Source organism: Psammomys obesus, unplaced genomic scaffold, assembly GCF_907164565.1.
Source record: "Psammomys obesus unplaced genomic scaffold, mPsaObe1.curated_primary_1811, whole genome shotgun sequence".
In the NCBI taxonomy this organism is placed as follows: Eukaryota; Metazoa; Chordata; class Mammalia; order Rodentia; family Muridae; genus Psammomys; species Psammomys obesus.
The window spans coordinates 4,728,688-4,746,435 of record NW_026587216.1 but is presented as its reverse complement, the minus strand read 5'-3'; the positions used below and the strand labels follow the sequence as shown (position 1 = coordinate 4,746,435).

At 38.5% G+C, this 17,748-nt stretch overlaps 1 protein-coding gene across 4 annotated transcripts in view; it reads right to left on the bottom strand.

Annotated features, from left to right (window-relative positions):
* The window catches only part of Arl15 (ADP ribosylation factor like GTPase 15), a 368,038-nt gene that overhangs the window by 210,587 nt on the left and 139,703 nt on the right, over window positions 1-17,748 (bottom strand). For 3 of the 4 annotated variants that reach the window (XM_055603618.1, XM_055603619.1, XM_055603620.1), the window contains one exon: window positions 16,538-16,597. The exons of the other annotated variant lie outside the window; for it this stretch is intronic. In XM_055603618.1, coding sequence (XP_055459593.1) covers window positions 16,538-16,597 — 60 coding nt within the window. The remainder of the gene's footprint in view (window positions 1-16,537; window positions 16,598-17,748) is intronic. 4 annotated transcript variants of the gene reach the window in all.

The following is a 17,748-nucleotide window of genomic DNA, read 5'->3' as shown; positions in this document are numbered from 1 at the left end:
AAGAAGAAGAAGAAGAAGAAGAAGAAGAAGAAGAAGAAGAAGAAGAAGAAGAAGAAGAAGAAGAAGAAGTTGTTAACGGCTGCAATGTCACTCAAGGTTATCATTTAGCCTTTCTAACTAGTAAGACAAGGTAAGTCAGAGGTAGTGATCACAGCACAGGTCATAAAGGAACGAGAAAGGAAGAAAATACTCATCTCGGAGTTCCCAGACTCATGAACCCATACCAGCTTTGCTCTTTTGTTCAGGATCGAATACACGCTGTCCTAGATGACAGTAGGAGGGGGAGAAGAGCTTAATTTCACAACAGCCTAAAGAGATTTTCTCCAAAGAACTTCATTGTGAAGTCAACATTTATATGATAGCTGTAGGTGGTGGGACTCAGGGACTTTTTTTTTTTTTTTTTTTTTTTTAAGGTCAGCAAACTTGACTAGTAAGAACGTTTTTATGGCAAAATTGGACAAGGAAATAACAGAAGCAGAATATCACAGTGACTAATATTTAGATAAGACCATTTCTCTTTTCTTCTCTTTTTTTTAAACACATAGTACTGGCTGACCTAGAACTTGCCATGCAGACTAGGCTGACTTCACTCACAGAAATCCAACTGCCTCCACCTCCTGAATACAAAGACTAAAGGCTTAAGACACCACATCCAGTCTAAACAAGATAATCTTAAACTCAATTTATGCATCAGAAAAATATATAAATCAAATATAAAATGTAATAAAACACCAAAATAAAATATGAGATAAAGTTTTACAAGATCTACAATTATTTTGTAATGTATCTTAAAAAAAACTTTCAAAACTGTACCTGTATTATTATCCAGATTTTATATAAACTGATAAAATTCTTTAAACAGGATTTCAGCAATATTTCAAAAAGTAGAGAAACTAGATTGGGAAAATTGTTTGCAAAAACATAGTACCCACAGGTGAGTATATGGTGAGACCCCAGTGATGACAATACCTATTAACCTAAATTGCTGTAATCACGCTGACTGAGTATTTATGTTAACAAGATACTATATGCAAGCAATCAACTGGATAAACAATTAGAATCCTTAAAATTTGGATAGTACCCAAAGCTTCCTGCACAAACCAGTACAAAACAGGATTTCCTTCTAGCTACTGAGTGACAAATCATAACAACTTTGTTTTAAGATGTCCTTTTTCTTTTTTTTTTTTTTTTATTAAATCGTGCATAGCACAATAAAAGAATTGGTCATTGATTACTGACAAATGCCCTGGTAGACAAAACCCAAGTTCACTTCTTATTCCTTCTCATAAATATTTCTTAACTGCTTTAGGGCTCAATAGGCAGGTCAATTCAGAGAGGGGCACAATTTAATTGAAATAAAGAATCCCTAAATCACTATACTTTATATAAAATCTCTTTCAGAGCTGAATGAGGGGACCCACGTGAGGTGGCATCAATTGACCTTTGGTGTTTCCTGTTTTTCTCCAGTGATCAGAAGGAAGCTGTATCTAGCAACCAGAAGGCGAGGGCAAGCAAGGAATGGGCAGCTTCACCAGAGAAGGAAGTAGTCCACTGTTTTAGATTGATAAAGTAATGGGACCAAGCAGCGTCCTTTGACTCCCATCGCAAGATCAACACTTGGCTATCATAACTATCATAACCTCCAGAGAGACATAGGAAGGAGCGGCAAAGCTCAAAGCATGGAATCATCAACTCCCTCAACCAGGACAAAAGGTGGCCCTGAACTACAGGCAGGGCAAGGAGACAGCTAGTCAACATGCTGGATTCCAAAACCGAGCAATCCAAACCAGAGCATGGCAAAGACTGCTAACAGTTACTCCTTACAGTCGGAGGCGCTTCCGCCTGGTATCTGCAACATGCTATGTACATTACCTGGGTAGGAATATGACTGGATTCAGATCTTTCTCCCTGGGCTCGAATGCCTACATACATTCCTGGATCCTCTACAGACTTGAAGAGACTCAAAGTGACCCCCCCCCCGCCCCCGGCACAAAGTGCTTGTGTTTAGTACTGTCTTGTCTTTCATTCATTTTATTTCAGCCACGGATGGCAAAGATCCCCTAGTGAAAGTTAAACCAAACCATGATACTAACACATGCAATAAACTCATTGTAGGGAGCAAATAAGCTTTTGATGGCACTATAAGAAAACAGCTGTGTTTACATCAATTTGGGGCCCAGGAATGACTACATTTCAACTCTGCACTGTCAGAAGCTGCCAGCAGCCCTTCCTGTGGGGTTGGATGGTTTCCAGTGTTCACAGTCCAAGCCTCTTACCACTTTTTTCATGGACACACACAGAAGGAGAAATTAGGTCTGTTTGAAAGCATGCCTAAATAATTTGGATCTTTTGTCTATTTCTATATCTAAGACACAATCCCCCTGGCTCTTAACACCACTATTACTTAAATGAATTTTCATTTGTTCAACTTGAGATTACTTGGACAATAACTTAACTGTTTGTAAAACAGACTACTATAGACAAAAAGCGTAAGAGCATCCGAGGTAAGCCACATTTGAAAGACCTTAACCTGTCCATCTTGGGCAGTCCTAACCTCCATCCCGCTCTGACAACTACATACCCAAGAAAGATAGCCCTGCACTTTTGCCTTCCCTGGAGGCTACCCATCTCAATAGACAGATTCAACCTAATTAATACAAAAGAAGTTGGATGATTATCTAAATCTGCTTAGAAGAGTTGAGGGGAAAAATGGAAAAACACACACACACAAAGTTAGCACTCTGTCCCTCCTCCCTAAATAATGAACTTGTTAATAATATATTCATCTCACTACTACTCTGGCAAATAGCCAGTACCAACTTATTTTAAGATTAAGGATTCCTTTTTAAAAATGTATAGACTCTAAATTTACAATCAATAGCCCAGAGGAGCCAGGCGTGGTGGTGCACGCTTTTACTCCCAGCACTTGGGAGGCAGAGGCACATACATCTCTGAGGCCAGCCTGGTAAATATAGAAACTTCGAGAATAGCAGCTGGGGCCACATAGAGAGACGGTGTATCACACACACACACGCACGCGCACACACACACACACACACACACACACACACACACACACACGCAAACAAAAATAAAGAAAAAAAAGGGATACATAGGCCCCTGGTTTAATACTACACAAACAAACAAATAAACAAAAACAACAAAAATGAAGATTATAGTGGCAGCTTCCATGCTGTGGACCTCACCGATGGCAACTAATAGAGAGACAGAAAACATTAACATTACACTTCTTAAACACTGTTTTAGAAATCCCACAACAATTTCAATCAGGTATTTCCCAGAGACCTAGAAAAATGAAAAAGGGGAAATCTCTCACTTTTCATGTCACTGTACAGCATGGCTGGAAAACTAATGCACACGTAAAGTCTGGATAACATACGGCTTACATAAGATCAGCCCAACAAGATGAACTGAAGTTGCAAAGTTTTATAAAAAACCAAAAGTGGTACTGCACACATAGAAACACACAAACACACACACACACATACACGCACACAATGGATTTCAAAGCTACAATTATTTTCCATGCTTTTGAAGCAGAAACTTTCAAATGTATTTTTTTTCATCTTAATGCTATTGTTTCCCCATCCCACTGCTTTCTATAAAACCTACGTTCTACCAACAGTGGGAATCATCAAGAAACCTTTCATAGAATCAAGGTTGAAAAGCGAACACTGCATTAGTATGGTTCCACTTTGGTATGAGCCACATCTGGGCAATGCTGAGAAATTTCTCTCTCTTTATGTAATGAATCTGCCATGCACATTTCTTCTCATTAATTGCATGCTACTGCACACAGACAGATTAATTCTGGTTTCTTTTATTAGCAAGCTATGAGATTTTAAAACGCTGCATATTAAACCAACAGACCTGAAAACATCTTAACCTTAGCATTTTAAGTTCTTAATATGCAGACCTAATGATCAGTTGTAAATGATTATGTAGCAATTGCTATAGTTTTTTCCTAGTGTTTTCCTTATGCATATTTTAATTGGAGAGTAACTTAAAGGAGGGGGGAAAACCCCAAGATCCCACCAGAAACATATGCATAATGATTTTTAACCTGAGATGATTAAAACCATATTTATTTTAAGGGACACATCATGCTTTCATTTTGTTTTTACATAGTATGAGTGACAAGTAATAAACTGTGCAAACTTAACTGAATTTGGTAAGTTTCACATATGTATGCATGTGACACCATTCTCTAAACCCAGACAATAAATGTATCTATCATCTCAAAAGTGTTCTAATGAATTCTTTAAGCTTCTGTCTTCTTTTCCTACCCTTGTCTTCTTTCTCTCCATCCACAGACAACCATTAGTCATCAGGGTATTAAATATTAGCTTGTATTTTCCATGTATATGTATTTAACCTATAAAGCAATACAATTTTATTTTTGTCTGCCTTCTTTCACTAGCCCTATTTTGAGATCCATCTGTATCGTTGCAGGTACCAATGTCTTACTTATTTTAATTACTAAATAGTATTCTACCATACAGATCTACTGTAATTTCTCTATCCACTGATCAGTGTCATTTTGTGATATAATAAATGAAGTTACTAGGAACATTTACATACAAGACTTTGTCTTAAAGTGATTTTTACAGTTTATTTTCATTTTAAGGCTAGTATTGTTTATCCCCATCTCTATTTACTTCCTTTTCTAGTCATGACAGAACGATGCCTTGTCCTTTTAGACACTATGAAAGTTCCATGCATGATTTCATACTTGTGCTGGACGTGTAGGCGAGGTACCAGTCAGACTACTTTCCCTTTAGACAGATACTAACACAGATGCAGTACTTTAAACATGTCTCCACCACTAGACGCTGCCCATCTCCATAAGCAAATACCCAGATATGTGCACCGTTTATCCACTTTTACGTAACATTTTTCTTAAAATTTAAATGTACTTGTTCTTTTTACATCTAGATTCAAGTGCTCTATGAGAATTTACAAATAGTGCTTTTTCTTTAGTTATGGTTTATCTTTCATTTTCTTTCAAAGTGCAGAAGTCTTTAAATGTAAGGAATACTTTAATAAATCGTATCCCTACCCAAAGTCACAACGATTTTTCTCGTATTTTTTTTCCTAGTGGAAATTTTATGGGATTTAAAAAAAAAAAAAAGGTTAAAACAGAATAGTGAAACCACATAGATTTAAATTTTGTTCATGGCATAGGGTTAGAATGCCTTGAAATGTTGTTTGGTGCCTTTTTTTCCCTTGTCTGATTTGCTTTTAATGGATTTCAATTGGAAAGCCCAAATATGGTAATTGGTATAAAATTATATATATTTCAAAGAAACATACAGTTTCAATTTCAGTATAAAATACATGATTATCAGAAACAGAAGTCACATGTAGACCTTTTCCCTTTTGCAGCTATCACAACAAAATGATGTCCAGTCCCTTTGTGATTTCACCAATGCAGAACCATGAAAGTTGTTTCAATGCTCCTTCTCACTTTTGAAAGAAGGTCATGTCTTCCCCTCTTTCCAAAGAGCTAAGACAGAAGTATAATGTTTGATCTACGGCCATTCTAAAGTGTGATGAAGTTCAAGTTGTCCAAGGACACTACAAAGGCCAGCAGATTGGCAACGTAGCCCACATATAAAGCTATCTTGCTGCCATCTCTAGCAGCAAGAAAAGGCTCATAGCACAACTGCTCATGTGGACATCCCCCCAGCACGGTGGGCTGATATCACCACACTGAAGCGGGACAAAGACCACAAGAAAAATCCTCGGAAGGAAAGCCAAGTTCTGACCCGTAGAAAAAAGGGAGGGATTGAGAAGATGCAGGAGTAGAGGAATCTCATACACAACTTTATTAAAGGCTGCTTAAGTAAAATAAATAAATAAAAATCAAAAATACATACTTATTAATTAGATCAAGCTTACTAACTTGCTATCCAATCCTTTACTGTTTTACTTTGTGATCGGTGGTCTTTGGAAGAAGCCAGGCTGAATTCCTTTCCTGATTATAAATCTATTAGTATTTTCCTACAGTCCTTACTTTTGGCTTTCAGAATTGTGTGACTGAGTATTTTAAGAGTTGTAATTATTTAGCCATCTCAGTGTAGTGGCATAAAATCTTTGTAGTCTACTTAATAATTTCTGTTCTAGCTCATCTGAATTAATGTTACTTAAGACTTGTTTTACAATGATAGCTTTATAATGACATTTCTACACCTTTATTTTTGTCTTACCATATATCTTGGTGAACTATCTTGTCAAAGTTAAGTTATTTTTATGGTGTTTTGAAATGTATTTAATCTATTTATAATTATTGTGATATATATGCTTTTTATTTATCATAGCTTTTGCTGATTTTATCTTTTTCCCCTGAATTCATCATTTCTCTTTATATTTCAATTTTTAAATGTTTCATTCTTGAGGTGCTGATGAGATGGCTCAGTGGTTAAGAGTACTTGTTGCTCTTGCAGAGGACTCAGGATTGACTCCCATAACCATCAATAATTCTGGTTCAAGGAAATTCAATGCCTTCTGACCTCCACAGGCACCAGGAATGCACATGGTGCATATGCACACATGCAGGGAAAACATGCACATAAAATATGCCAAATAAAAATCCTTTTAAAATTCATTCTTTAAAAAACAAAAAACAAAACCGTTTTCATGAAGAAAAAAAATGCACTTGATTCTAGAGGAACTCTCTTTCCACTGTCTAAGTTTATTACACGACTTAAGCATACAGCCTTTTGAACTGTTTTTTTTTAATCCATTTATATGTATGTCACCCAATTTTCACTGTTGCCATCTATGTCCTTAGGTAAACTTAGTAAATTTCTATCATCAATTTTAATCTACACTCCAAGTAAGAATAACAGGTTCTGTGCTTCTTTTACTTTGTCTGTCCCTAACTTCATCCATGTGACACATGACACACAGACACACACCATACACATACAGTTAAAAATAAAGAAGTAATGCAGGCATGTACGCTCATGCATGAGTGTGTGTAAGGTGTCATCAATCATTTATTTCCATTACCACTCCATACTCGGAACACATTAAATTTGGACATTCATTCATACACAACCCACTTCTAGAACTATCTCCTACAGTTCTCCCCCCCACCCGCATAGTTTCAAAGTGTTCATTTTGCATGGCATTCTGAGAAAATTCTCTAGATCAATCTTTAGTTGCTGTAATTCACATGTAAGTTGTGTCAATATTTTTATTTAAAAATTTAAACTCAAATTTAAATTCTAAATGCCGTGTTTTATTCTTTCGCATGAACGCAAAGCCTTTCTCTAGCTCTCTGAGTACCTCCTGATCACTCTCTTACCTCCAGGTCTTTGATACATTCTCTTCCCATTTTTTTGACTGGGTATCTCTCCTCTATGGTGTTGACTTTGTTCACACTGTGGTGTGTCATAATTACATGCTCATCTTTGTTTGAGAATCTCTGTCTGCCAGCTCTTTTGTTTACCACTGTCTGTTTTCAGTGATTAATGGGGACAGACAAGTGGCTTGTCTCCTGTGTGTGTGGGCTTTCTAACCCACCTGGCAGTCGGTATATATTGAGACACTGGCCTACCTCTCTGGGTCTAGCACCCACAGTCAAGGATTTAGTTTGTGGGTAAACACAGCTGCTATCCACTACTTAGTGCAAGGAGAAAAGAAAAATAAAGGCACAGCTCCAAATGTAGAGTTCCAATTAATAACTCTGATGAGCTCTTTGATTAATAATCCTGATGAATTCCACTTCTATTTCATGTTTCCATTGTCTGTATCTTAGGCTTTGTCTTGTGTTCCTTTCTTTGTTATAGACTTAAAGCTATCTTGGTTATAGATTTAATTTGCCATTGTCTGATAGTTTTCACACACACACACACACACACACACACACACACACACACACACACACCATGTGTTCAATACTATAGGTTTGGAACAGGAAGGGAAAATAGAGACCCTTAAAAGAAAACTCAGACTTTCAATTTTTAGTAATGCAAGTTACTTAAATACAATCACTTTATATGCTTATATTGAAATTTGTAACTAACCTTATGTAATAAAATGGCTCACACTATTACCTCTCAGAATATTGGTAACTTCGAGATTTAAATGATCATGCATCTTCAATGGAGTCTTTTTACAATACTTTGGACCTCAGGAAATTAAAAATCAGCAAGTAATGAAGCTACCAACAATGTCAACCATCTGTTTTACTCAGCACTGGATGTGTCACCACCTCAGTTTACTTTGGCAAGTGATATACACTGAGAGCACATCACTTCCTCCCCAGTTGCCAAGATGCTGCTAAAACTGTAAGAGTCCAACAAAAGCTGAGTGCTTACAGGATCACTATGGCCAGTACCCATCTCCCGTGATAACTGAGCTCAAGGACGGTTGTATAAATGTGTGCACAAGTACAAAGATAAATCTGCACAGCAGGAACTGTATACAGGTGTACAGCTGATATTCAGTAACATGGATTAAACACTGACAAGCCAACCTTTTCCTCTAAAGGCTCTATCACTACTCTAGTGTCTTGAGGAATAAATTAACATGTACCCTCTGTCCTAAAACTGTGGTTCTAGGTAGGATGCATTATTAATGCTTTATAAGTCTCCCATCTCATCTCATTCATAACTTGAGCCCATTGCTCCGTCCATGGCTTTTGTCCTATAGGTTTTTGTCTGTTTTGTTCCTCCGTGAAATCTCCTTTTTTCCATCTTAACAAAGAATGCATCCTGTATTCATTCCAGCTATAGGATATAATATATGAAGTGTGTGTGTGTGTGTGTGTGTGTATCTCCTGCTCATATAACACAAAAATATAAACTAGCTACCATCACTAAAGGAGGAAGTAAGTAACTGAGATTGATGGAAGTGAAAGAAAGCACCCAAGGATGTACCACCCTCTGCAGTAGCTCAAGGTGCCCTCTAAGAGTCACAACTTCCAGGGGAAAGCACACACTAGTTCCAAGGTCAAATGCCTGGTTTATGTTATACTCCAAGGGGAGAAGAGCGATCAGCATCACTGGCTATCAGCATCGAAAAGAAAACTGCTTTGGAAAAGCTAAGGGCCTTGCCCAAGGTCCCACGGCTTGTTTTGTTGGAGGAGAATGCTGGTCTCCTGACTTGCAGGGCTGCTGCTGCAACACCACACTGAAACCGAATACACAATGGAAATTGGTTGTTATTATGGTAACCCCCGGGAGAAACAGTAATACCTATTCCCTTGTGAGAGACAAAAAGCTAAGCTGAGAATGCAAGACAAATGTGCCCAGAGTGCGGCCCGTAGAGCTGCAAGTGTGGAATGACCCGGTCCTCCCCAAATAGCAAACAGTACAACCTTCAGAAGCACAGGAGATCCCTGTTGCCAGGGGGTCAAAAGGCCAGGAAACGAGTTTCTAGAAAAATCTTTATGTATACAGTCTCAGAAATGGACTGTTCAGACTACACTGGACTAAGACCAAAAAGATAGATTTTTTAAACTTCCTAGGGCACTCCTCCAGGAGAAAACAAAAATTAAGGTCAGGTCTACATGAGCCAGTAACAGACTTCTGGACCTCTAGATTCATTTATTTGGCTCTGCTGACTATTTGGCTCAGCTTTCCCTTAGCAAGTGTAAAAAACGCTTGAACACCACCACCCTGGGATCCTGTTCAACCAATTCAGATAGCTGTGGCCTTTTAACTCCCATCCAAGTGAGTTGGCCGGAGACCAACATCATTTCCCCTAGTATAGCCTGAGCTTAAGTGATAGAGTACATGGCCCAGGGAGCCAGGAGTCAACCAGCTATTGCTAGTCAAGAAAGGCCTGGTTATTTTCCTAGATAAGGAAACAATACTCTATCAAGAAGCTTCAATTGTTTGATACTGCATATTACAATAGATTCATGATTATAAAAGGAGAATTAGTGAAGAATACCACTGTCCGTTCTTAAAGCATCTTTCCCAAGGAGCTTTAGGCAATTTAATTTTTCTCTTCCAGCCCAGTCCCTTGGGAAATAAAGTTGGGGTGATGTAGTAATGCCTGCATTCTACAGATATCAAAACACAGCAAGAGGCTTAGACGCAGAGTGGCAGGGTGTCCTGCGAGAACACTCCTTGCTGAGTGACATTTCTTCCTCACGATTCTGAGACAGATACAGAACACGAATATTTTCTCGGGTATAGCTGCCTATAGTCCCCTTAATTAGATGGTCCTACAGCATTCTGTGAACGCGGTCTTCTCTAGGCTTCCTTCTGCACTGCTCCCTTTTGCCTTGGACACAATTCCTTGTCCCCCTACCCCCAACCCCATCTCTGCCAATGCCCAGAACTTTTTTCAAATGGCATGCTGCTCTGACACCAGCAGGACTTTCTAGCGAACCTGGCTCCCTCTCAGGCCACAACAACCTCTGCACGTCTACCTTACTATACTCTTTTCTTTTTCTAGCTCAAAATCAACTCCTTGGCTTCCACTGTCTCACTCCTCCGTTATCAAAACCCTCAGAGTTAGAAATGTGTCTGTGCACCTATCCTGAGCCTTTTCCCCCCCATAAAATGTGGGTGCAGGGCCACTGGAGTAATTCATAATAAACATAAGGAAGAGAGCGTGCAGGTAAAAATGAAAGACCTGTACTTCCCTCTAAAGTAACTTTCAGCAAAGGGAAACAAGAAAGCTTTGGGGTCAGGGATAGGTGAAGGACATCAAATGGCCTGGCTACAAAGGCAGAAATTACGAGACACAGGCAGCTGTCTTCTCTGGGTTTCTTGTTAAGAAGTTTGCACTGGTCAGTTTCTGGAGAAATTGACAAATGCAAATAAGCTAGAGACAGCACCAGGACAGGCCAGCAGTACAACTAACAGCACCTTTCTCTGTGAGGAGGCAGCTCCTCCAGGCAAACAAGGAAGCAGGACACAGTCAACATCTGTTTCCTATAACAACTGGCTGTTCAAACACGCAGCCCTAAAAAAAAAAAAAAAAAAAAAAATGGCTGAGCTGACAATCCTGAAGAACCCTTTCTTCACAACTGTGCAGGCTGGGCAAGTGGGTGACTGCAGACAACTTCCCTTTCCAAAGCTCCTCTGTGCCTTCTTTTCTTTACAGGGTCGGGGAACCACAAACAAGCAACAAAACAAAACAGAACAAAACATACGCCTCAAATGTTTTTTTTCCATTTGATTAACAGCTAGCAGCCATGAATGCTGCAGTATCAGAGATTCAAACTGCTAAAAAGCCAGCTTTGCTTTGCCTTTCTGAATGTCAACTGTGAGACAAGAGGGTACTGGGAGGGGACGGTGGCCTGGGGAGGATGCATAAGAGTATTAGAGAGGGGGAAACCAAGTCTTTTGGCAAAATCATTCATGGTTCCAGAATTCAGTTAGGGGATGTTACTGTGTCTGGATCTTCATCTGTAAATCAAAAACCAAGTTTGCTAAACAATCAGATTTTCATCTCTATATGTTATCCATTCATACATGAAAATTCCAAATTGGGAAAAGATCATCCATAAATGCAGATATTTAAATCTGTAGACTTAGGAATTGCACATTTCTAAAATGAGAGCATATCAGAGCTGTGATGTCACTGCTGTGCAGACAATGCTCTTTGCTCAGCTAAGCGCCGTATGCATCACCTACCTTGGGAATGTGTCTGAATTACATGAGCCAGATACAGAACAATTAGGAGGTAAAGATAGACACGAGATTTTTACAGGTGAAACCTGAAAACAGAAGTTGAAGTGGTAAGGTGGAGAGAAGCAGATAGACAGACAGACAAACATACAGATAAAATGTTGAATATTAGCTCATGTGGAGTGCCAAGTCATGGTAGTTGCTGAAACAAAGAAGTGGCATTTTGGTGGCATAACAAAAAATATAACATAACAGAAGAAAAGGGTATATTGTCTGAGAGAGAGAGAAAAAGAGAGAGAAAGGGGGAGGAGGTAGAGAAAGATGGAGGAGGCAGGGCAGGATAGAAAGGAAGAAGTTAATCTGAACCTTGTTAATTTAGAAGACCCTGAGGAAAAAGTTTTGTTGAAAGTTGAATTTTTGTTTGTTTTAATTTGTGTGTGTAAATGTGTATGTGTTTGTGTGTGAGAGAGAGAGGTGTATGATGTGTATGTGTGTGTATATATGTGTGTGTGAGTGTATGTATGTGTGTCCATGTGTGTGCATGTTTGTGGTGTATGGTTGGGAGAGTAGCGAAAAATATAATTTTAGTGAACACAGGGCTTGCATAATATTAGCTACAGGCCAGGCCAGCATCACTTAATTTAGCCCCCATAAGATGACTTGACCTAGAAACCGTTGTTACCACATTTACAGACAAGAAAACATAGATGAGCCCAGAATCAAACACAGTGACTTAGTCTGGAAAAGTTTGTTGAAATAATAACCCATCTGTCCACCCAAGGCTAGGTATCTGGTAATACATCCAGAAAAGTAAAAGCAAGAAGGAGCACAGGCCTGGACGTCTCAGCACCCAAGAGGCAAAGGCAAGAGGACTACAGGGTCAAAGCCAAACTGGGTTGTAAGTGAGACCATACCTCCAAGAAACAAGCAGGTTAATGATGTCAAACTAAAGGAGGAGTTTTATACTAATTTCGGTAAAATCAGCTCCATGAAAATAGTAAAAGGGCCTCACAGGGACGGTGTAAACACCTGCTTTGGCTAGGTAGCATTAGGAAAGCATTAATCCAGCCATCTCTTCTAGTCCTGTAGAAACTGATACCTGCTTTAACTAAAGGAGGACACAGGTTCCCTCCTCCTGTCTATCACCTGGACTATACCATGCTGTCTTTATAACTACAGCCATCAAAACTCCCTAGAAAGAAGCCTAGAGAATCACATATCCTCAGGAGATACTTGCTGAATGACTGAATCAGAACAGGACTTTCTGTTTCTCCCTTACTATTCTTTCTCTTGGCCATTCTCATTTATTATGATTTCATGGAGAACAGGGGGCACCATCATCTCGCAAGCTGGATTTGACTAAGTGCCCTGTGAGAAGGGGATGTGAGCAAATAGGCTCATGTATATTTATGCAGGGAACAGGACATATGAATTATTTGGCACGGTGCATGGCACCTAAAGAGTCTGTGTATTAAAGAGCACACACATGTGTGACACTTAAATAGTCTGTGTATTATAGAGCACTGTCCTCTGGACATGAGGGCCCTTGCATTTATGAACTTACAGTGCTGTGACGACCTGCACATAATTGATCCTGTCAACACCCTCTCATGGACTGGAGAGGGGCTCACAAGGCCCTAGTCCTCCCTGAGGAGCTACTGGCAGTACAGTTGCCGTGGAGGCCAGGAGCCACTTTCTGCAATGATGTAGCCACTGCTAAGATGCCAAAAGACTTGTAAGCATCCCCTTACCCAAGCTCATGTAGGCAACCTAAACTCACTGGGTTATTTTAAAAAAGGGGAGTTGGGGAAGGGATGGTTGGGAAGAGAGAGAATCAACAGAAATAGGAAGGTGACAAGCGGGTAAGAGGGTAAATACGACCAAAATAGTTGTTTATAGGTGTACATAAATGTCACAATAAAACCCATTCAGATATATAATTAATACATGCTACTAAAACCATCGGCACTATGGTTAATATGTGCACTAAAACCATAGTGCAGCCTGGCAGGCGTGTCAGGTAAGTTGCAGAGGGCAAGCTCTTGTGAAAACTGGACACTGAGCTGGCCCATCATACTGCCAGGCAGTACTGCTATCTGTCTTTATGTCGTCACTTCTCTACAGCTTTGGTAGTTGTTTTGTCCCCATTCATTTCATCATTTTCCAGATTTTCATTCATTTCCTACAAGTATATTCAGGATGTCCTCTATCACCAAACTTACAGGGGCTGTGTTTTACTCAGACTTATTCTCAGCCCTAGGCACACTGTGGTGGAATGACTGTGTCAGTTGTAGGAAAATAGTACGTAAGAAGGAACTGACGTGAATGAGACTCACAAAACAGAAATGAAAGATAACATAGCATAGCATTATGTATCTCAATATAGTATATATATTGTATATGTGTGTGTGTGTGTGTATATTACATATATATATACACACACACACACATTCACATGTGATATATACAAAACATGGATCAGTTCTATGTGCAAACACAGTTTGTTACTAAGATGATTTGAGGTGACTTTCATTTAACTTGGCTCCCTTAATTGTTGTTATTTCATCTCATGCCATTTCTCCTTAGGAAATGTGAAAATAGTAAGAAATTTAACTTTAAGTTGGAAAGGGGAGTGATGGAAAGCCTTGGAATTTCCTGAAGGGTTGAGGACGGTTCTGCGGGCTGGTTGGGAGGAACAGGGCATGCCATTCTCCTGGGTTAACCACAGGATGAAGACCATTGTTGTTCCTTCCTCATAATACACTTCATTGCTTCCTTAGCTCTCACTTTATCATCTGCCTGCCTTTATCATCCCCTTTCTTGCGTTTCTCCCTTGGATTTAGTATTTTTCCGTACACCCAAACTGACTAAACTCCAATGACTCTGTCTCTGAGTAACAGCCCTGGTGAATACAGGTCGCCTGTCACCCCACGGCTCTTTCCCCCTGAGTTAGAATACTTGATCAAATAGGTCCCAGGGAACTAAATCTAAGTTACATGCCTCCCTAAATGCCTAGAACTTTACATTGGGATGATTTCCTCAGTTCTTAGATATACTTTCAATACCAGGAAAGTTGTATTATGTTTAAACGTGCTAGCCCAACTCCTCACGTGCTCCTTTCGGAGTGAGACACGACAGAGTACCTGGGCCCCAAGTTTTCAATAAGCAAGTGGGTGACCCATCAAAACTTAACTCCCTCTGCTGCCTACCTCTGGGGCTATGAAACTGAGTCTACAAATTACACTATGAAGCCTACCTTTGCCATAGATGGTTACTCAATGGAAAGTTGTTAAAGTTGAGGGAGGAAACATAACCTGTGCTGGGCCAGAAATTTGTTCTTGCACACGAACACACACACACACACAATCAAACCCTATGGCATCCTCTCCACTGCAATTCCCATCTCATCAATTGTAAGGGCACAGATTTTGTCTGCAGTGAAAATAAACCACCTTAGGAAAAGATATAGTCCTATCCTATATGTCCCTAATCCTCCAACTTCATCTTTAATTCACTCAATTTCAATGGTATATAGTCAACGTTAAATTCAAGCATTCATTTTTCTTAACTGTTCAGAAACATTCACTATTTATTTCAGTCAAAAAACTCATACACTAAATATCTTGCCAATTCACAAGTCTGATGTTATACCTGATGAATGTTCAATGAAAGTTCTTTTTATGTGACCTAATAATTAAAGCCAAGAGACTTTCAAACTATACACTTAGAATCTATAGATTTTTATATTAGGATCTCTGACTCCAAAACGTCTACAAAATTTATTGTCACTGGGAGAACAGCTGGCAGAAACCAAAGCAATATTAAAATAGTCAACTTATTAGAAAGCAGGCGTAAGACGTTTTACACAGAAGTTATTGCAACGATGCTTGCGTTTTCCTGCCTGCCCACTATCATGTTCCTAGGACTGCAGTCAAATGGCAACACCAAGCATCTTAGGAGAAAACTGTAATGGCTCAATCACAGATGCTTTTCAATATTGATGCTGTAAAAGTCACTATTGGCTGTCACACTGATGGATACCTGGGAAGCTCAGTCAACACTTCAATGAGCAATAAAAGAAGGCATCAAGCATTAAGATGGCATAAAGCTGAATGTTTCCCTTTCACAGCACTAAAAATAAGTCACAATTAGAAGTGACCTTGATGGAGAAGGAAAACAACCACAACAAAAACCACACAGTGATTAAGGAGACAGAAGAGAACTTTCACCAATATTATACTGAACTCTGGCACTCAGCATTTTCTTGGGCTGGAAGAGAATTGAGTAGGTTCACTGAATTGACTGATTTCTTTGTTAATCTATTTGCATGGGTTAAGACCCCGACTGACATAAAACACAATCCCCCCCCCACTAAAAAAAAAAAAAAAAGCCAGACAGAGAGTGCAATGAAAGACTGACTGATGTATGCTTTGGGGTACAGCCTATCCAATAAATGTGCCTGGCCAGCAAAGAACCCATTGGAAAGATTTATTATCGGAACAAATAGATTCTAAAAAGACTGAATACAATCAGACCTGTAGAATAAACTCACACTTAAATACAATTCCTTGCCCTATGTAGCTTATTTCTTAATTTTACTTTTTTAGATTCTCTTCATGAATTTTCTTCTAATAATTAACAAGTAAAAATAATGATGCAGCATACCAGCTGTCATTACTGTAACCCTTTGACTCGCACAAAAGAAAGCAAAGTTTATATTACTTACAACTCTAGAATAACTGCTTATGTGTGTGTATAGATATGCAAAGGGAAGGAAGTATTACTACAAAATATATTATTAAGAGAAAAGTAAAAATTAATTACCTAGAATAAATTATCACATTTTAACTACATGTAATGCATGAATAACAAACTTGTACAGTCAAGCGGAAATATAGAAAGGAGTATAAAAGTTCTACCTCCAAGTTCTTTTACATTCAAGATGGCATTCTGGAATGGCACTGCCTTTATACTAAAACCTAAAATTAGAAAACAAAAAAAGAAGAATTAGCAACTCGTCTTGTACATTGAGACACTTAGCCAGTCAGATCCTTGGTTTGGGAAAAATTCAAGCTTGCTCTCCATAGTACGTATTTATACCAGAAACATATCCAAGATAAAATATTATCTTCTATAAAATATAATTTTATCATATTATCTTCTATGTCCTGAAACATCACTGAACATTATAGCCAAATATAATGCTTCAAAATATTATATTACCCTACTCTTTAGCATGTAATGGTTATGTAATTTTTTTATACATTAGAAGAAAGACACCTGAAAACACAGAAATTTCAAAGAAAATATTAAACATACTAGGTCTATGAATCCAATTCTTAATATATAACTTTTTTCTCATATATAGCCCAGAAATTAGCATTTAAAACACTTAAGTGAAAACACTTAAGTGAAAAGTCAAATCTTATATTTGACCTTCCTTGTATTTATGAGTATTTCATTTAATGACACAATTAATAATACACACCTATATTTTCTTTAAAATTCAATACTGACAATGTTCAGAGAATAGAGTTCTGAAGTTAACAATATACTTAGGGCTTAACTATGCAGAAGGCAACAGATGTAACTGGAACATAAAAGAATGTACACATGTGTAGGCGCACATTCATACAAGGACAAACGCTGGCTATTTCTGAAGGAAGGCACAAGAAACTGAACTAGCAACGACTTGGGAGAGAACACAGGACCTAGAAACCTATAATAGGTTCTTTTGTTTCAATCGCGTATCTTTGCCATGTACTTGTTTTCTTTTCTTTCTTTCTCTCTCTTTTTTTTTTAATTAAAGTCCCTAATAATTTTTTTAAAGCTAATTTTTCAGTAGTTTCAGGGTATGGTTTTAACATGTGCAATTACAGTGGAACGGTCATTTTTCAACAAAAGTTTCAATAAAGAAGAAAAACATACAAATGCTTTTCACTTGGGATGTTATGATTGGTGGCAGAAAAGGGAAAAGCTCTAATGAGCACTTTGAGGGTAAGAATTGCATGATGTTGCTTTGCCTCAGAAAAAAAGATGTGTCTTTTTAGCCCAGCCTATCTTTTGCATGCCTTCTCTCCATGTTCTCCCAGCATGTTCATCAGCTAGCCCTTACACTCCACTTTTAAGG